At 42.7% G+C, this 21,270-nt stretch overlaps 1 protein-coding gene across 1 annotated transcript in view; it reads left to right on the top strand.

Moving 5' to 3' along the window:
• The window catches only part of epha6 (eph receptor A6), a 67,369-nt gene that overhangs the window by 12,825 nt on the left and 33,274 nt on the right, over positions 1–21,270 (top strand). Inside the window, exon 3 of the mRNA XM_030780885.1 lies at positions 6,314–6,983. Coding sequence (XP_030636745.1) covers positions 6,314–6,983 — 670 coding nt within the window. The remainder of the gene's footprint in view (positions 1–6,313; positions 6,984–21,270) is intronic.

Genomic DNA, 21,270 nt, shown 5'->3' on the forward strand with positions numbered 1-21,270 from the left:
GTGTGCGACTGAGTGTGTGTGTGTGTGTGTGGGGGGGTAAGACAGTGTGGTGTGCGACTGAGTGTGTGTGTGGGGGGGGGGGTAAGACAGTGTGGTGTGGGACTGAGTGTGTGTGTGTGTGTGGGGGGGGTAAGACAGTGTGGTGAGGGACTGAGTGTGTGTGTGTGTGGGGGGGTAAGATAGTGTGGTGTGCGACTGAGTGTGTGTGTGGGGGGGGGTAAGACAGTGTGGTGTGGGACTGAGTATGTGTGTGTGTGTGGGGGGGGTAAGACAGTGTGGTGAGGGACTGAGTGTGTGTGTGGGGGGGGTAAGACAGTGTGGTGTGGGACTGAGTGTGTGTGTGTGTGGGGGGGTAAGACAGTGTGGTGTGAGACTGAGTGTGTGGGGGGGGGTAAGACAGTGTGGTGTGGGACTGAGTGTGTGTGTGTGTGGGGGGGGTAAGACAGTGTGGTGAGGGACTGAGTGTGTGTGTGGGGGGGGTAAGACAGTGTGGTGTGGGACTGAGTGTGTGTGTGTGTGGGGGGGTAAGACAGTGTGGTGTGTGTGTGTGAGGGGGGTAAGACAGTGTTTGGGGGGGTAAGACAGTGTGGTGTGGGACTGAGTGTGTGTGTGTGTGTGGGGGGGGTAAGACAGTGTGGTGAGGGACTGAGTGTGTGTGTGGCGGGGGGGAGTGAGAGAAGGAGAGTGGGTAATGTCAGAGTAATTTAGAGGACTGTGGTGGGCTATATACTTGTTTGGTTTATTGATTTTTTTATAGACAGCTTTTGTAGGACTTTCTTATATGTTTCTTTCTTTGTGTCTTCAGTTTGTATTTGGATCCATTCTGTCTGTGTATCTGCTCTATTTTCACCACTTTATATTGTACTGTGTCAAAGATGCACTTTACAGCAGGGCGTAATACTGTGTTTTTATAAATCACTCTATCAACTTATACAGATCCAGTGGTAATTTGCAAAGAAAAGAGAGCTCAAGAACACTATCTCTCTTTCTCTCTCTTCCTCTCTTTCTCTCTCTCTCTCTCTCTGTATGTGTGTTTGTTGTGTAATATACAGAAAACAACGAAAGCTCCTCTATTTGTCAAACAGACATCAGCACATGTCCATAAGTATCTCTGAGCATGGCTAGCGTCTAATGGTGTACAAATCATCTGTGCGTACGAAGTTTCCACATATGACACAGTCAGGTCCGTACACTATGAGTCACAGATTCGCGGTACTCCAGTGTAACTCTGTGAGAAATGTCTGCCTCCTACTTGTTGGAGTCCAGGTGTACCCCCAGTGGACCCTGTTGTAAGTTTGACCGATACTCTATGACGCTCCAGAATTGATTTTATAATATGTTGTATTTTTCAAAGCTGGATGTGAATCCATCAGTCAAAGTGATGAGCTGGCGCAAAAAAAAAAAAAAAAAAAACCCGCCTCGGAGCCTTATCAAAATCTTGAATCTTTCTCGCTTCTCTTCTCAGCTACTCTTAAAAGTAGACCTGTTGGCCTTGTCAGTTGTCAGGATTCAAACTCTTTTTTTTTTTTTCGTTTTCGTCAGTACGTGGATATGTAGGCTCTGAGAACACACTCTGGTGCCTTCTCAGGCCATTAACGTCGAGATGACAGACCATCATGTTCTCAGCTTTATGGTTTATGACGTCTTTCAGTTACCTACCCCCCCACCCCCCCCCACCCCGGTCCCTTTTTTTGAAATGGTTGTTGATCCCCTCTCTGTGACTGTGTTAGCATAACGCTAATTTTAAATACAGTCCTATCCGCCTGTCATGACTCATTTACACCATAGACGCAAATAAACACTGAGGATTCAAATACCATCATCTGAGGTAAAATCTGAATGCGTGTGTGTGGGGGTTTTTTTTGCATTAGGATTTAATGACTCTGTTCATTTTGGGTAATTCTTCCTTCAAAGTGAGGGAGATTTTTTTAGAAGGGGGTGTGGGGGTGGAGGGGTGGGGGACAAAATAAAATGTCAGCTTCAAACCCCCCCCCCCCTCTATCCTGTTCACTTCAGCCACATCTAAATATTCCTCTCTCGTTACAGGAACACCTTCCACACCACCTTTACAGTTCCCACTGCGCCCACCCTCCCCAAAGAGCAGCATCCGCCTTCTTTATTTACGTGTTTGTTTGTTTGTTTGTTTGTTTGTTTGTTTGTTTGTTTTTCCTTTGCTCGAACACTATTTGAGTCACACTCTGAACATTCATCACGCAGTCTCTGGGTTATAACGCAGTGACCTACATCTACTTTCATGGCAGAGAGAGCAAACTTGTTTTCTCAACTTGTTCAACTCCAGAGCCAAAACACGAAACCTGGCATGGATACAATATATCACTCCCGATGTAAGGCGAGTTGACAAATGGGTGTTACTTCTCATTTGCATGAACAATCACCCCCTTGAATCTTGTTTTTTTTTTTTTTTCTTTCTCGTGAAAATAAAAATTTCCGTCCAACTTTACAAATTCAGCATCGGCAACGCAAACGTAAGGACAAATGTAAGGTGGGAAAGGTATTATACACATACATTTTAGAAAACTACTCTCGGTGTAAAATCTGGCAAAGCAAAGCATCGTTCCGATGTTTCACGTTGTAAATGAACCAAAATTGCATTGAAGTCCCTGACCAAGAGAAACCTTGATTAGTCACGGTGAAAATACATTGTCAGCATGTTCCTCCTCTGTGCCAGCTTTTCTCTGTATCTCTCTGTCTCTCTCTCTCTCTCCCTCTCCCTCTTTCTCTCTCTCTCTCTCTCTTTCTCCTGAGGTGGTGTTTTTGTCTGAGCTTCTGTATCTTGACTAAAACACTCAGAGCTTGAATGGTCTTGCTCAAGGGTACTGTTTTACCAACAGAAAAGGGGTGGAAGACCCCTGACACTAAAGGTCAACTAAGATCTTTTTTTTTTTTTTTTTTGCAATTTGCTGAGTCCTTCAAGCAGGTTTTGTGCTCGCTAAAAAAGATGTTTTTTTTTTTATCTTGCGAGCACAATGCCCTTGCATAAGCACACAGAGGAGCCTCCAACTCATTTTTCTCCTTCCTTTTCATGCGTCGTCTCAACGAGACCTCAGATGTGTTGTTGTCTTATTATTCCCATCTCTCTACCGTCTTTTTTTTTTTGTTCGGCAGCGGATGCCATTCTGTCTTTTTCCGAAGGAAGAATGTTTAATTTTTTTACTCCTTCTTCTTCTTCTTCTTCTTCTTCTTCTTCTTCTTCTTTTTCGTTTTCTTTTTTGTGTGTGTGAAAAGGATGAATAAAGTCATCTCTGAGACTGGAGATGATATCTGAGTGCGGGGTGTAAAATTGCCTGTCGTAATGAAAGAAGAATAAGACAAAGAGAAGATTTGAGGAGAGATGACCTACGGGGGGAAGAATGAGAATTAATGCTTGGCTTTATACCCACAGTGGAATTACACATTTTTCACATCCATTTATAATTTTGGCGGCATTATTAGAATAATGCTCAGGAACACCTTGAGATATCTTATTAGGGAATCTGTATTATATTGAGAAGTCAGAGTTTGAAAACTAATCATGTAGGAGAATTTGTATTGGGGGGGGAATGAAAAAATATTATAGTCATCTTGTTCTCCTGAAAAGTTGAGCCATATTGAGTTAGAAGGCAGGATAGTGGAGGAGGAACTGTTTCCAAATTATTTCTTAACGGTATTGTTTTGAAAGTATTTTCTCTATTAATTTCACATTCGTCGTACTAAGTTCCTCTCGTAGAAATACGGCAGTGTTTTCAATTGTGATATTTGACTGGGTGTGAATGTTTTTTTTTTTTTTTTTTGCTGAAACTGCTCAGCTGTATGAAAACTAAGAGACTGCAGATCCATCATTCTCATTCTGTACAGTAGTTTATGATTTATGTCTATGAGTTTTATAGCCGCTGTTAAAAACTGAAACTCAATGAATCAATTACTCAGTCAAAGGTAATGTCAGAATGTCCCTGGTGAAGCACTTCCATTACCCAAGGTTAATGTGTGTTTAATAATTAAATGATAATTAAATTCACACTCAGCTTTAATTGTATTTCCATTTGCCTTAGGCCAATTTACAATAGATAGACCCTCCTCCCTAGATAGCTTACCTTTATTTGGATTAAGTAAATTCTATTACAGTGTTCACAGTAGCGGCTTTACCAGCTTCAGCATGAAAGGGAGGGGGCGGATCAAATTCACTGATCAATCCGTCAGTCTGCCCAGCAAAACAGCAATCCATAGTGATAATGAATGGTGAGAATGTATTGAGTGAATATATTGACGCTCTATTCACCATCATAAACGCCTATTTAACAACTCACTTACATCAATTGAGGTCAAATGCAGAGTCTTGCCATAAAGCGAGATGGAGTGGTCAAGTGCAAGAAAACACAATGCAGATCACAGAGGACGTGACAGATGTGTGTGTGTGTGTGTGTGTGTGTAAGAGACAGAGAAAAAGAGAGAGATGACATGACTGTTTACTACAGTGGTTGATGAAAGAGGGTTTGTGTGCATGCGTGTATGTGTGTGTGGGTGTGTGTGTGTGTGTGTGGGGGGGGGGGTGTGTGTTAATCAAACTTTTCAAAGAATAAATGTCAGGCATCAAAGAGATCGCGGTGTCTCTCATTGAAAATCGCCCAATGCATTTTCATGGTGCCAGAGATACACGCCTTCTGTACTGGGTCAGTCATCGGGACCAGCGTGTCCTCTGTTTCCCATTAGATGGCCCATTGCCAACATACCGTAGTACCTAGTGAGTGATTTAGAGATCGTCCATCTCGGCCACTTTTATCAGTGGGTGTCCCGTCTTAAGCCGTTGCCTGATATATCTTGCCTGCCAAGGCCCGGTGAAAAGGTCCGTTTCCTTTTCCGCGGAGTTAAATTTAAAGCCCAGCCTCCACTGCAGCCTTCGTCTCTCCAGCTCTTTTCTCTGCTCTGCATTTCATCAACAAAGAGGGGTGGGGGGTGTGCGTGTGTGATGTGACAGAGGCTTTCAGGGATCGCAAAAGTCGAAGAGATAACGTAATCCCGCGCTATCTTAAGTGTCTGACAAGCCTACAGAACGCGTGCACACACACACACACACACACATATCTACAGACCCACATTCACACATGCAAACGCACATATGCGCTTCCACAGCGGCCCTGCCGGCCGAAATGTATTCAGCAGTCAGATTAGGGTCGCCGTCCGTTTTAGATATTAGGCTACATCGTGACAAGTCCACGGTGGAACAAGTTTCTCCTTTCAGATTCAAATGTAGCGTTGTTAAAATCTGACATCGATCCACCCCTCTCTCTCACACACACTCCCATCTCTCTGTCTGTACGACAGTAAGTCATGGGAGCCCCGGCAGTACAGATGCAGCAGGAATTTGATAAAGTGCCTATTAACGGGGTCGGGCTTATCAATGCAATAACCCAAGTGCATGACCAAAACCCTCTCTCGTTAATGAAGTGTGTCTGTGTTAATTAATTACAACTGAAAGACAAGAGAGCAGCCAAAGCGCTAGCAGATGAAGAAGCAGCAGCAGAAGCGACAGCAGCAGCAGTAGCATCACTTTCAGGGATAGGACTTGACGTTAGCAGGATTTCTCAATCTTTTTTTTTTTTGCTAGAGCCAATGACTTTTGTAAATCTATTAGTCTGTTTGACTCCTCTCTGTGATCCCAGCTTCACAGTTAGCTCAAGCAAGTTCAGATTGAATCAGATCAGAGCCTCTAAAATACGTGGCATGTATGATGTAAGAGTTATGAAAGCTAGGGTAAGAGTCATACAGTATGTAGGTATGTGGATTGCAGGTGGTTTACCAATTGTTTATTTGTGGGAAGAGCTGTGACTATATAGGGAGCTGTGTGTGTGTGTATATATATACATACATGCACACACACACACACACACACACACATATATATATGTATGTGTGTGTGTGTGTGCGTGTGTGCGTGCACGCTCGATACATACGAACTGTAGATGGAACTCTCGAACCATCTGACAAATTGAGGAAAATACCAATTTACCAGATAATTTATTTTTTGTTGTAGAGCAATGGCTTACAGTTTTAAGCTTAAAAAGTCCACAGAATTTAAGAGACATCACTGATACGTTCAACTCGAGTTCTATTAAAAGATTAATCTCATAATTGTCTGATCTGACAACTGATATACATGGTTATTATTTTTGTAATGTGTCATTTACTGCTCACTGGTATTGCAATTATCTTCACTGTATTTAAAGTGACCCCTGGCAGAGCTCTCTATGGAGAAATCTCAGGCTTTCTATAAATCCAGAAACTCAGTCTTGCTCTCTCTATATTCAATTATCCGTAGTGGGACGCCATCACTGAAATGGATGAGCAGAATCGACCAATCCACACCTTTCAAGTGTGTCACGTGATGGAGCCCAACCAGAACAACTGGCTCCGTTCCAACTGGATCCCCCGCCAAGCTGCGCAGAAGATCTACGTGGAGTTGCGCTTCACCCTGCGCGACTGCAACAGCATCCCTTGGGTGTCAGGCACCTGCAAGGAAACCTTCAACTTGCTCTACCAGGAGACCGACGAACCTCGCGGTCCGGCAGCCCGTTTTCATCCGGCCGACTACGCCAAGATCGATACCATCGCCGCAGACGAGAGCTTCACCCAAACGGACTTGGGAGATCGGGTCCTGAGGCTCAACACAGAAGTTCGGGAGGTGGGCCCCATTGAGAGGAAAGGTTTCTACTTGGCCTTCCAGGACGTGGGAGCCTGCATTGCTCTGGTGTCTGTACGCGTCTACTACAAGAAATGCCCGTCGACCCTCAGGAACCTTGCGGCTTTCCCCGACACGGTGCCTCGCGTGGACTCGTCCTCCCTGGTAGAGGTGAGGGGGGCCTGCGTGGAGAACGCGGAGGAACGGGACACGCCCAAACTGTACTGTGGTGCCGACGGCGATTGGTTGGTCCCGCTCGGCCGCTGCGTTTGCAGCGTCGGACATGAGGAAAGCGACGGCCTCTGTCTGGGTGAGTACGATCCTGTCATTTCTTTTCCTTTTTTTTCCCCCCCTCGTTCCTTCTTTCCTGCTTTCTGTCTAGTTTTCGGAGAGAGAGAGAGAGAGAGAGAGAGAGAGAGAGAGAGAGAGAGAGAGCAAGGTCCCATTAGCCTTGGTTTTCAGTTTCGGTTGCGTTGACAACACATCAAAGGAGACCAGAGAGTTATGCAGTCCTATATCCAAATTCCCTGTACAGATAAGGACAGTAGCTATTAAGATATCAGTTGCTGTGGCATTCTTAAGCCTGGAAGAGTCTGTAGGCAGTCTCTCTGTACATGTAACAGAATAGGAGATGACACTGGCAGAGTAGGAAGTAAAGTACATCATTATGAGCCCCTCATTTTCATAATCTCTGAGATCTAAAACAGACTCAGTTTTGATCTCATAAGAAAGAGAATCGCTATTTCTCTATTTCTCTCGCTCTCTCTCTGTCTCTTTATCCCATCACTCTCTCCTTAGCGGGCAGGGACGTAGGGGTACTTTTCTCTGATGGGAGACTGGTAGGAACACGCTGATTTGTTACCGGAGGGCTATGAAGAGCTCATTGGGCAGAAGACAGGGTCAGGTCCCTGTTTTTTGTTCTCTCTCGGAGGGCGAAGAGAAAATCGCGTCCTCCGGCTCGGCTCCCTCTCCCATCCCCCCCCCTTTTTTCTTTCCTACAAACCCCCCCACCCCCACCCCCACCCCCTCCCGGATGCTATCGGCAAAGCGGATCGCTCGTCAGATTAGGGCCGCAACCACACCCGCGCCTGTCAAAGCTGTCGTCGGGGCCCGAGCATCGGGAGAGGCGGCTGCAAAGTGAATGCTTAAACAGCTAGCCCTCCCATCTGAGACTGTCTCTCAGCACGGCCCTGCACACACGCGGCTGCAGAGTGGTGTCTCTCTGCCTGGTGAGCGGCTAGGGTTAAAGCACTTCACTGCTCCACGGTGCTGTTGTTAAGGGAGGAGTTTAGGCTTCGTGAAAACTCTCTTACGGCCACTCAGGGATTTTCTTTTTTGTACATCAATGGCAAAGTATTGCTTTAAGTGTGCAAGAAATTACAAGTGCACAGTATAAGGTGGGTTTTTATGTTGTTGTTGTTGTTGTTGCTGGGGGGGGGGGTGGGGGTGGGGGGTTCCCTATAGTGTTTGTTTGTTTGTTTGTTTGTTTATTTATTTATGACTTAATTTTTTTATACTTATAACCCTGCGTGGCTTTTTTGGCAAAGCTTGTTTTTGGTAGCTACCACCCAAGACATATTCAAGAACAACAATAACCACTATCTTTTAAATTGCTCTCGAGTTTAGTTCTTTAAAACTTTTTGCCATTTCCAGCTGATAATATGTATATAAATATCCCCTCCTCATTTAATATTCATTTACATGTGATAACCTCCTGGCTGAGATCAACAGCAAACTTTATGTGTACATCAAAAAAATAACAAGCTTTTGGATTTATATTCTTTGATATGGATTACAAAAATCATGGTTGCAGTTAATCCTTCTGACTGTTATAAAATATACAGCCTTAGATGACACAAAGCCTTTTGTTTACATATCCCTGAAAAGCAGCTTTCACAGCTGCCTTGCACTAGCTGTATAATAATCTTTTATCAGCTCTGACTGAAACAAGCAAAGATGGTAAATATTGTCTTATCTATATTACATTTATGCAGTCAAACCCACTCGTTTTGGGGTGTCTGCTTCATAGCTATCAGAGAAAGAAAAAAAAAAAACAAAAAACAAAGCTAGGAGACTCAAGCAGCATATTTTTTTCTCTTTGTTTTTTTCTTTCTTTCTTTTTTTTCTTTTTTTTTTTTGGCAGTCTGTGCTACCCACGCTGCTTTTTGGTTTTCATCTCATCATTTTTGTCAATTTTGTCTAGCTTGGGGTTGCCAAGTTATGTTCTCCTCCTATTTTCAAAGGTAGAGAGTATAGTCACTCCATAGGACTAGAGGTAAATTACTTAGACAGATTAACCTCTGAACATAATTGTTCACTGATCTGAAAGTCAATTATATGTAACATATGATGTATGGAGAGAGTAGATGTTTCTGCTCAGTGCGCATACCTTCTCCTAGTTATTTGTTCTTGAAGTGTAACAACAGTTGGTAATGTTTTTTTTTTTTTTTCAAATCATTGTTCGACCAACACTCATATCACTGTCAGCTTTACAACCATACCACTGACCGCTGTGATGTTCTACAGCGTGTTAGACATTTTATCTACTTCAGATTTTCCATCTCTCTTATCACAGAACAAACATGTTTGCAACAAGCTCTCCAGCTTATATGCATTCTTCCAGATACTTGTATATGGAGAGGGTCTTAAAGGGTATTTAAACCCACGTCATGTTCCAGTTTCAGCAGTATCTTGCCCCATTTCTGCAGCACAGCATGCAGGCTACCTCTCTAATTGCAGCCATTTGTTAGATTCACAGCTAATTTAGCTCAGATTGTCTGTTTTCTGCCCATTTGTCTGTGTTAAGGTCTTTTAATTAAACCGTTTGCTAAATTAAGCTATCCTACCCAGTCATAGGCTGGCTAGAGTGACCCAAGTTCTCCGTGTCCTGTTTGCAAAATAAAGACATTTTCCATTCAGCACTGAACTCATTTCTAAAACTCTATTCTGCTTTTTGGTTGTTTTGTTTTGTGCTGTAGTTTTTTCCCCCCCGGCATCAAAGCTTTCTTCTCAAGCGTCCTCTGGGATAGTAAAAACACAATGTTTAGAGCAAAATTAACAGTCATTTGTGGCATGCTTTGATTTAGGCCTTTGTTGCTTTTTTCCTCTTCCTCCTCTCGTCCTCCTCTTCTCTCTCTGCTCCTCTCCCTCCCTCCCTCTCTACCCTTCACCGTTTTTACTTTTTTGATGGGCATCCACACACATCGACAAGTCATAGGGAACATTTTGATTTGTTTGTAACGAAAGAGACTAGACCTTGAAACTCAGTGCTCAGTACTCAGACGCCATCACTGTAATTGCTAAGGTAACTGTAACGGCTTCACTCGGTGAAGAAAGTTTTCAGTCAACGTTCATCTTCTCTTTTTTTTTTTTCCCTCTTCTTTTCGTCCTCCATGTTGGAGTTTGTTGACTTCCACAGTTCTGTGGCACAGACTGTGCTCGAGTGCGATACAGCCCGGCAGGGGTAGGGACGGGGCTTTTCTGCTGAGTCATCATTTGTCTGGAACCTCAAACGCCTGCTCTCAGATTGAAGGCATTACTGCTGTTTCTCTCTTTTTCAAGCTTGGAAGAAAAAAAAAAAGAAGAAAAAGAAAAAAAAAAAAAGCGCAGTCTGTACAAACAGGGGATGTGGGCTTGGGGACAGTGTGTTACTCTGGAGAGCTGAAAATGAAGAAAGTTAGAACTTAGAAGTCAGGCCCAGGAGGCAAGACTCAAACATTAGCACTTTTCTTTTTCTCCCCTACCTCACCACGGATATCGGATTTGGTATTTCAGTTCTCCTCGCCTTCCACAATAGCGGGAAATAATGTTTGAGACTCGTAGAAATGTAACGTAGAATACGTCATAAATTTAAAAACGTCATCAGAGTTAATTAGGGGTGTCGAAAGGGTACGTGACAAATCGCCAGGAGTCACGGTCTTGTGGCCATCACTTTGTTTCATTTTTAAAATTTTTTTTTTTTTGTGTGGGAATCTTTGAAAAGACAATTCTAGAAGTTGTGGGAAACCAGGAGGCGGAGCTACCCATTTTCAATGGGGGCTGATTAGCCACAGCTGTGCACTCCCAGCTAGCTCATCAGTTCAAACACTCAAGGACTTGAGTAAGCCTCTCAAATAGTTTGTGCAAATCTCTTTTAAACTTTTCTTTTAAACTTGAGCTCAACTTAACTCTCTTTTGAATATTCTAGTGTAATCCTAAATTGGAATTTTCGGCTAAATTCAGTCTTTGCTGTGTATAATCTTTAGGCCAGTTCTATCCATTTTCCCCTCTGTGTTGTTTCTTATGGATTCCATGTTACGGTCCCTGTTTGACCTATTCTCAGCTTTTGCGGCTCTTTGGCTGTTTGTCAACATGCCCTTTCAAAATGCATGTTAAATACTAAACCGATTTTTGTGTAGCATTAGGGAATAAATCAAATGGGCTAACTTGGATCAAGGGCATCATTTTATAAAAAAAAAAAAAAAGAAAGAAAGAAATTTTCTCTGTGTATTTGTTTGAAATTGAATAAGAGTGAGGCACTACAGCTATTAGGTTACAGTGAGAGGAAAAATAATTATCTTTAAACAGAATGCTCACAGCCTCAGGTAGGTTATTGTTTTGTTTTTTTTTTCTCCCCTCACTGGATTTGCAATTTTTGGCAAGCTGAATTAAAGCATATGGACCGAAATGAGCTTTTCAGTAGATTCATAAACACGTGTCTTTCTTCTGGCACCTGCACAGCTGACAGGGAGTAAGACAGCTAACCCGCTTCCATTAAATGTTAGACCGTCCCGTTTTAAATGGCAGAAGCTTTGCACAAGACGTAAATTCATCAGTATGTTTGACAGGGGAGTCTGGCGTGCCCTGTTTTCTCCTCCTTGGTCCGACGTCATGTTAATATCCATAATGTCATAATGTCAGGTTTCGCCGCATGACGAACGACAGGCCCTGAGCCGTCCATAGCTCTTCCATTCATTATCTCCCAGCCCGACCGAGCCGTCATTGATCACCGCGATCTGATGTATAAATCTAAACAACAGCGTTTAGGGACGCGGTATGAAATTGTGATACACTGAGGGAGGTTGACGTTGATTGAGGGGACATGGGAAAGTTTCCAAAAGTTTCAAAGGAGATGACCGCCCAGATTGATTTGCCTTTGTGCGCCGTCAGGTTAAAAAATATGACCAGCCTGAGGTTCATATTTACTGATGCTCTTGTGCTTTGTGATTCTTCCACTGAGTGACATTTTTATTCATGAATAGAAAATGTGCTGGCAAATCGAACTGTAGGTATTCGTTTTTTTTGGACCGCGCCAGAGGCGGTTCAGGGCATCTCTCGGATAAAAAAAAACAAAAAAAAAAACAAGGTATCTGTTTACACATGTTGTATTTAAAACAAATTGACTTAGGATTTTGATAGATTGTACCTGTGATTACATTCTGTCGCCAACACATCTGCACGTTCTATATACTTTAATGTTCCCTCTCCCTTCTAAACAGCAAACCCTCAGTTTTTTAACCGATGTCATCATACTCGAGCCAACCGTTCTGTCCTTGCTGACCCTCATTTCTTTTGTTTGAGGCACCTTTGACTAGCTTGCTTGGCTCTTTCTCCACTGCAGTACTGTATATACAGTCTCTCCTACCTGTGGTGCAGTGAGTGCCGTAGTCCCATCCATCACGAGGCCCGCTGCACCGCATAAACACTAACTCAAGTACAGCTCAGCTCTGCACAGTCCTCAACTCCAGGCTGTCTCTTCCACCGCCACCACCACCACCACCACAATGTTCTCCTTTCTCGTCTGGTCTAGCCTCCGGGCCCAGTGAAGCTGTCAGACCGCCAGCAAGCTGCTGATATAGTCTCTGACTGAGAATGCCAGAGCAAGAGCAGCTCTTTAACAAAGTAATCTCTCAGCTTACCAGACACCTGTTTCCTCCAGGCGTAGCACGGGCAGGTGAATCCACTCGCCCGGGCTGTTTGAGTCATCGAGCAGTGGAATCAACGCTGGAGAATACTCGAAACGAGATAATCGTCTCCGCAATCTCGACTCAGCTGAGTGAAGATGATCGTAATTGAGATGAATCTATAAATGGAGAACTTGAGTTATATAATTGCGAGTGTCTTGGAGAAGCACAATGTTTATACAAAGCAGTGAGGATCCAGCTGAATTGTGGAGACGGTTCTCTCATTGTTGCTTTGTGTAAACGATCTGAAATCAGTGACATGTTAAAAAAAAAAAAATAGCCTACTTCTCTTGTGTTTTAAAAACCCGTTTGTTAGAGACTACTATCATTACGTGCCTCACATCTTGATAAAAAAAGAAAGCCACTTACTCACTTGAAAGCCCAATTTCTCCGTGTGCTTGTACTATGAGCTTGACAGAGAATTCTATTAGAGCTTTGAGTGCTTTGTGGCAGCTCAGATATCAGATTTGATGGTTAGCAGCAGGAAACAGCATTGTATCATGCCGTCTTTGGGAGAAAATAGGTTGCAGGATGTATCGTAAGTTTGAAAATCTGATTAGTAACTGTGCCAAAGTTTTCACGGCATAGCTGGTGGAATTATTAGATTCTCCCCAGAGAGACTATGGCTGTGGGACACTGAACAATGATGCTAACATTTAGTTTGCTGTTCCTGCTAAGCAAACCAGCAATCCTCTGGGACATGCTGTAGCCTATGTAACTGCTGGGTTAGCGTAAATTCTGCCCCTCTGAAGCTAGATTAGAGAAACATTAGATTAGTAAAGTGCAACCAAATATAATCTATCCCTAGAGACGTAGCAGGCTGCTAGCGTCACGTGGATTCAGCGACGCTCTGTCAAAGTAAGTCATAACTGACAATCTCGAGAGAGAGAAAATTCTCTCAGCGAATTTCAAACGTTGTGCTTTGTGAGGAAGCAAAGAACTTATGCCAGAGAAGAAGAGAAAAAAATGAAGATAGCATTAAGGTAATCAGCCCATCTGACCAGTGTTAGAAGATCAAAGATACACTGCTGGTGAGTGCCAAAGAGAAATGACAAAATGACAAACATAATGTGTTCGATTCTGAAGACGGCGCAGATACATGTTTTCCTGAATAAACTATGCAAAAATATTCCGGTTATGCAGATTTGCAGTTTGCCAGCAGTTGCATTGCATCGAGTTGAGCCGTGAACTTGCAATGACTTCTGCTTTCTCTTTTTTTTTTTTCTTTTTTTCTTTTTTCTTTTTTTTAGAGTGGCTTCAAAGGCAGGCATGATCAAAGCCGTCTGTGAGAGGAGAGAGAAAGAGAGAGAGAGAGAGAGAGAGAGAGAGAAACAGAAAATATGAACGAAAACTCCCAAACGTACGATAGAATGCGCAAACACTGCTGTCTGCACCATCACTGCCAGCACAAACAAAAGCTGAACAGCTTCCTTTCTCTTTCCTTCACACACACAGACACACACACACACACACAATCTTTCACTTAGCCACAAAATCCTGTCAGACAGACTCAACAACTCAATCAAACCCTTCTTTTTGTGGTTTTTCACTTTTAGGCCCAAAGCCGCAGTTTAGAACAATCATTACAACATGACCCAGATAAGACGTCACATTGAAACTATGATGCACAGCAAAGCGTTTCATAACAGTCTTCCTGGGAAACAGAGAGGAGATATACTGAGCAGAGAGAGAGAGAGACAGAGACAGAGAGAGAGAAAGGGGGAAAGGGGCTTTTTTTAAAAAAAAAAAAAAAAAAGGATGGGTTGCCAGATTGACAGATCATGCTGTGTTATAATCAAGCTAAAATCCCAGGAAAGTTCCCAGAACATTTTAGGTGCTTGAACATCCTGGAGATTAAAATCCCCTCAAGTCTTGAACGTTTGAAATATTCGCAGAAAATCCTAGGAAACTACAAAAATGTTGAAATGTTTTATTCTAATGAGACATTTTTAGAAAGTTGTTTGACCATTCCTGTCATGACCATTGGTAGTAATCCTGGGAATATTTCCTGTCCACCATCTGTCTCTTAATGTATTCTCTAGTCACCCTGTTGTTCATTAATTAAATCTGAATGGTAAACACATATGCGTACAGCATACACAGTACAGTACTTGAATTCTACCCTTTGTTAATAGAATGCATGTCAAGGACTTGGTTTCCTGGGTACAGAACAGGCCTGGTTGTAAACTGAATTTAGCTGCTAATGAGTATTCTCCATTGAAAATCATTCTTAGTCTCACACTGCGCTAAATCTGTGTCTAAAACTGCCTGCAGTCAAACTAGCTAGAGTCCACGAATGAGACGATTTGATGATCAGGTGTTGTCAACCGAGGCGTCAATCTCCATTAAGCTTTGCCCATGAAAGCTGTGAATAAAACCCCCTCTGAAGTGAATTTTCGATGTGATTTGAAGTGGATTTTGTCATTTTAGCCCACGCGACCTGTATTTGTATGGCCCACAGTCCTGAATAGGCCTGACTGGAGGACAATGGCCGGAGAACATTGTATTTCAGAATCCATACAGTGCCTCAGTCAGTTGCGTGTGACATTTGCGAATGGAATAATGACCTTTCATTGGACGAACACGTTTGCAGGAGCTTTCATATGCACAGCGTGATCCACTCGACCTCAAAGCGTTGACCGTGCCTGAACCGCACCGACCATGGAGCAAACAATGTCCGATTACGACTTGTGGTATAATGCGGACGATATTGCTGGTATTCGATCTTTAGAGATCTTCGTCGTGACTGAAAGATAAAGCCATGGCAATACATATGACAGGATTACTTTTGAAAATCACCATCGAGTCATTAGGCGTTAAACTCGTACTTGCGATCGACAGAAATATCCGGTTGGTTCACTCTCATCCTCGGCTTTTTCTGGAATCGTCTGTTTGGATGGTGGCTGTGACCCACGGTTTTGTTTTGTAATTAATGCCACAACTCGTCAATTGCTCTTCCTCACTGCTGTCGATGTAATAAGTCCATTTTGATATAAGTTTTCTTCCAGAAAACTTCTCTTTCACATGGGTATTTTTAACTCACGAATACTTAAATGAGTTGCGAGTGTTAATGAAAGCTTTGATTTTCACACCTTGGGGTAAATTGGCATCTGATGAGTGCCTGTTTTAAAGTGAGACTGGGGTGAGGGAGTGGTGTTGAGAGACTAAATTACAGCAAAAAAAAAAAAAAAACAACAACAAAAACCCCACTACCACAATAGAGAATGTTTGTACCCATAGAGGGTGAAACTGACACAGAGAGGTGAAAAGGTGTAGTTAAATAAAGGTTCTAAATGTAGAACTGGGAAAATTCTTTGGAAAAAAAAAATGATTTGTGGATTTTCTTAACAGGTTTTTAAACTCATAAATATTTCATACCCCGTCTCTTTATGGAAGAAAAAAAAAAACGGATCATACAGTGGTCATCAGGCAGACACGTCTGCGATTATTATTTATTTATTTATTTTGTGACACATTTCTTGTTGAATAAACCTGCCAAGTGTTTCTTATCACGACACCTTTTTTTTTTTTTTTTCCCTTTGGCACCGCTCCACTACAGACACTCTACCTTCCCACTTTTCTCAACATAGCATTGCTTATGCAACCTCCCTGTCGGAATTATCACATAATAAACTCACGTTATCAAATACATATTCCACACTTTTCCTGAAGTTTAACGAACCCAACAACAACAACAACAACAACAACAAAAATTACATGTGTTTGCTAAGTTTTGCTTCTCACATTTGCGGCGTGTTTCACTCCACTTTGAAAAAGATAACGGTTCAACTGGGAATGAACAGAATGAAATGTTATTTCCAGAGACAAAAAAAAAGAGAGAGAGAGAGACGCACAACACAAGCACATGCTCTGTAACTAATGCTCTGTCTCAAAGATTTTATAAATGTCTGTCAGTGGCTTTTACCCCTCTTCACTTTCCCCTCTGCTGACTGAAAGTGGCCTGTGATTATGGGGTGTTGATTAAGCCCTGCTTTCCCCTGAGAGAGAGTGTGAGAGAGAGAGAGAGAGTGTGTGAGAGAGAGAGAGCGCTGGCGAGTGCTAGAAGAGGACTGCTTAGCATGGGTCTGTCTTGGCAGCGGCCAGGCAAACACGCGGCTCTTGATTGGGCTGTCAAGTGCATGGACCCTTCACAGAACACACATCTGTTACAGTATTGATCTGCAATGCCGAGGTCGACGAAACCCTCGCCTTCTGCCCGGCTGCTCTTAGCCTATGGAAGGCAAGAGGGACCAATAACTTTGAAGTGTTTATTATTAGGTTGTAAACTGCACATGTGGAGGAGAAAGAGAGAGAGAGAGAGAGAGAGTCATCAGCATTGGATGGGTCAGACAACGTGTGTTAGAGCGTTAGTGTGCGTGTCTGTGCGTGCATGCATGTATGTTTGTTTGTACAAACCGTACAAGAGACGCACTCACTTTTTTTTTTAATCATTTCTGTCTCTCTAAGAGAGTGTGTGCTGTAAAACAAGTATCTTCGGTTGAGAGAGAAGAAGAAGTGGTAACAGAACAGTTTGGTCACATTTGCCTGATGTCTGTATCAGAGCACTCTCTAGCTCTAAAGTGCCATGGACAGATTGAGAACAGAGGGCGTTGTCTGATACTGTCATCACTTTACAGCTATTTAGAGACAGAGAGAGAGAGAGAAAGTGTGTTTATTATTTAACTCTTGTAGACCCTCGACATCCTGTCAGCTTCGCAGAGAGAGAGAGAGAGAGAGAAAAAAAAGAAAACAAACAGGCAGAGACAGAAAAAAAAAGGAGCGTACAGTACAGAGTCACAGAGTTCATTAGAAGTCAAAGTGGACACAGACTGAAGCCAGAAATGTCTCTATTTACAGGTCTAAGCCTAAATAAAGGAAGCAGTAAAGTAAATGAGTAATAGACAGTATATTGAAAGCTGGTATTGTCACAAAGGCGTAGGAACGGCAGCGCGTTGGGTCACACGCGAACGCAGCTTTACTGACGGAGACAGCTCAACTGCCTCGTGTTTGATGAGGAATAGCGACGGCCGTGGAGCCGTAGCAAACTGCGTCACAGGTCTTACAAACTACGGCGTGCCCCTCGAACGCCGCGTTCATGGATTGCTTTGAGATTCAAGGCAAAAAAAAAACAGGCAGGCAACTCAAATGAGCTTACTGCGTGTATCAGTCCATGGCAAGCAGACGGTTTCATCAGGAGCACTCCACTGAGAACTTCACAGACTATGCTTGGGTTGCTGTCCGTAAGCCTCTTAATATGCCTAAAAATTCATGTTTGCGGGGTAAAGCGGTCCAAACAAGATAGGCAGCGGTCTACTGAGCAGTGGGAAAAAAAAATCATTTGGTCGGATGAATCATCCTTCACCCTGTTCTAAGCATGAGCAACTCTCTCTCTCTCTCTCTCTCTCTCTCACTCTCTCTCTCAAAAAAGGGCATTTTCCCTGTATGGTTTAGGTCCACTCAATTCCTTGGAGAGCAAGGTAAACACTAATAGATGCTAAGTCATTTCTGACTGACCTTCATGCTATAGTGAAGTATTTCTATCCTGATGGGAATGGTCTCTCTCTCTCTCTCTCTCTCTCTCTCTCTCTCTAGGTGACAATGCCATCATCCCAACCTGATATGATTCTTCCACTCTTCAAATGCACATATTTTACACGAAGGCCATACCTACTACAGTTTGGCGATGTGTACATTTAATATATTATTCGCCCTGTGGCTAAACCGGTCGCTGTATGAATAGAGTGCCACCGCAGAGCCGCTGAAGCTGAAGTTAATCTGAATTCATTTACGCTTGAGGACCTGTAAACAAATAAATAAGTTCTGAAAAGCCGTACGCACATAACAACACAGAATTAGATGAAGTACAGCCCTTCATGTCTTATGAGGAATGTATGATAAGAGAAACATGAGCCACATTACTTGCTGTTACTGGTTTAGACGGATCGGTTTCTCACTAACGTCTGTGTTGTCCTGCTGATTTAAACCTACCTGATCTCAGGTTTCTCTTTTAGAGAGAGACTCTTTTAAAAGCCAGCGCGAGAGCTGTGAGGAGCTGGGGTGATCCGAGTAAACTCGTCTGTAGCTCATGGTCTCATGTACAAATGTGTTATCTCTCTTTTGCCAACAAAGACCACAAAAATGAAATAAGGTTATTATTATTATTATTTATTTATTTATTTATTTTTTAATATATGTGTTTTGATTCTGACCTTTGCAATACACAACGAATTTAATTAGACCTCCCCTCTCTTCAGCTTTCCCGCGCTCTTAGCGCGCGGTCACTGAGGGAACACCATCCACCAGACGCCATCCTGCAGAGTATCAGATGTTCCCTATACAACAAAGTCTCTCTCTGAGCTGTAAAGTCTCGAACCTCCGGGGGTGCAGGGTTTCTTTTCTTTTTTTTTTTTGTCATTTGTCTACGTGTTCCATTAACTCTAATGCTCAAATCATCTCCTTAAAACCTTCCCATTCACAGTTATGGATTTACCTGCAATACATCAGCGTTGATTATTACCTTGCAGGATCCCTCATTAATGCAGCACCTTCTCTCTTCTCGGATTCATCCTCTAAATGCTGGAGCAGTAATTGAAATTTGGGCACGGTTTTCCTCTCACTCTCTCTCGTGCCCGCGCGCGGCTTTAGTCGAATGAGCTTTGGTGCTCGCGTGGCAAGAAAACAGCTGAGACAGATGGGAGTGAAGAAAGCAAATTACCTGTGTGCTCTTGCATGGTGGCGAGGGATTACCCACAATGCATCGGGGTGGCCGTGAAGCATGGAGAGCTGCCTAGAGCTTTGGGGACAGTGGAACCTACCTGCTGTCCTCTGCTCAGATGCTCAGACCCCCCCGCCCCCCCCCCCCCGACTCCTCCCCACCAACCCAGCCATACAGAGCGGCTGTTTTCCCTCCTCTTAAGAACATAACCCAGGAAACAACTCCAATTTCTGTCAACTCCCAGGAAGTAAAAGTCATAACAGTGATTATACAGTTCATAAATAGTTCCAGACATATTAACTGAATACAGAGAATGAGTTTCATTGCACATTAAGCTGTGGATGGGACAATATTGATTCTTTTTGGATATCGTCACATTTCCTTCGGCGTAGAGAACCTGTAACCAGTTTAGATAATAAACTTGTGGCTTATGTGAGCATGCATGTTTGAATAGGCTGCAGTGAGTAGGCCTAATGCTTTTTTTTTTTTCTCTCTGACAGAGTAAAATGATAGAATATCCTTCCCTTATTTTGCATTCCACTAGAATCCTACGTATTGAAATGACCCCAATTTGCCTTCAATTCTACATGGATCACATGATCAACCCCCTATATGTATGAAGTAGACTTTCCCAACTCATGGCTCTAAATGCTCCCAGGCAGCATCAGAATGCATAACAAAGAAAAAAAAAAAGAGAATATTTTCCATTCTTCTGTGTTATTGTGTTAAGATAAAGGACTGAAAGGTGCTGTTCAGCATGTAGGACTGTGAGAACATAGAAAAGAATTTGTACAAGGATTTGTACTGCGGGTCTGAAAAAGAAAAAAAAAAAAAGGACATCAGTTGAACAGGAAAGTAATTTTCGCCTGTCTGTGGCTGTTCATTTATCTGTACAGTTTGCTGATTTGCCTGATTATACACTGTCACATTCCCTATTTATTTTTTTTTTCTTTTTCTTTCTTTCTTTTTTTTTCTTTCTTTTTTTTGTGTGTGTGTGTGTGTGTGTGTGTGTGTGTGTGTGTGTGTGTTGCGCTCCCTCGGAGAAGCCGCGCAGAGATCAGAGAGGTCAGAAGATGGAACGGCGAACATTCCGCCCCGTTCCCGCCTAAAGCTCGCGTAATTACGCTCTTGCATCTCTACCAAAGCCAGCAAGAGATCTTTTCTCTGATTCACTTTACTTTGATATCCTTCAGGTAAGCCTGGGAGAGCTCTGACGTCCAGCGATAATCAGGGATAGCTCTCTCCTAACTAGAGATGCATTAAAAATGAATCAGAAATGATTTTTTGAGAAGTAGAAGAATTACTTTCTCCGCAGTCGGTTATTAACTGACTGTTACTGCACATAACAAGCTACATCAGCCTCACAATGAATGTAAGAGTAGATAGGGGTCCGGTATACGGTGGCTCTGGTACTGTTGCTGGTTTGTCCATTTGCAGTTGGTTCAGAGATGAAGTGAGATTTTTATTCCCTGCTGTTTCACTTGTTTGGGATTTTCATAAAAAAAAAAGAAAAAAAAGATAGGAGTTTCAATTAAAGGCTGATGTAGAACAGTTTTTTTCCCCACTTTCTTAAACCTAAACTTCACTCCACAAGAGGAAAAGAGGAATTATTCAGAGATCTGCACGAAAAAGACAAGACCTTTTGTGTTTGTTCTAATCGAGCATGAATATTGTAGTGGTACATGAAAAAATACCGCGCGTACATCTGTGAAGAAAGAAATGATTTTATATCTGAAAGGTGAAAGACGCACACACACACACACACACATACATATATATATATATATATATATATATACATGAACTCGCACACAAAATTAAATTAAACCATTAGTCCATGTTTATGTGTCAGTGCTACTTCCTAGCTAATCAAGAGGCATGTCTGGGTTCATCAACATGATACAGTCGGGCCTTTGCCTTATTTTCTTATCTAATTCAGT

This window comes from Chanos chanos, chromosome 7 (assembly GCF_902362185.1).
Source record: "Chanos chanos chromosome 7, fChaCha1.1, whole genome shotgun sequence".
Classification (NCBI taxonomy): domain Eukaryota; kingdom Metazoa; phylum Chordata; class Actinopteri; order Gonorynchiformes; family Chanidae; genus Chanos; species Chanos chanos.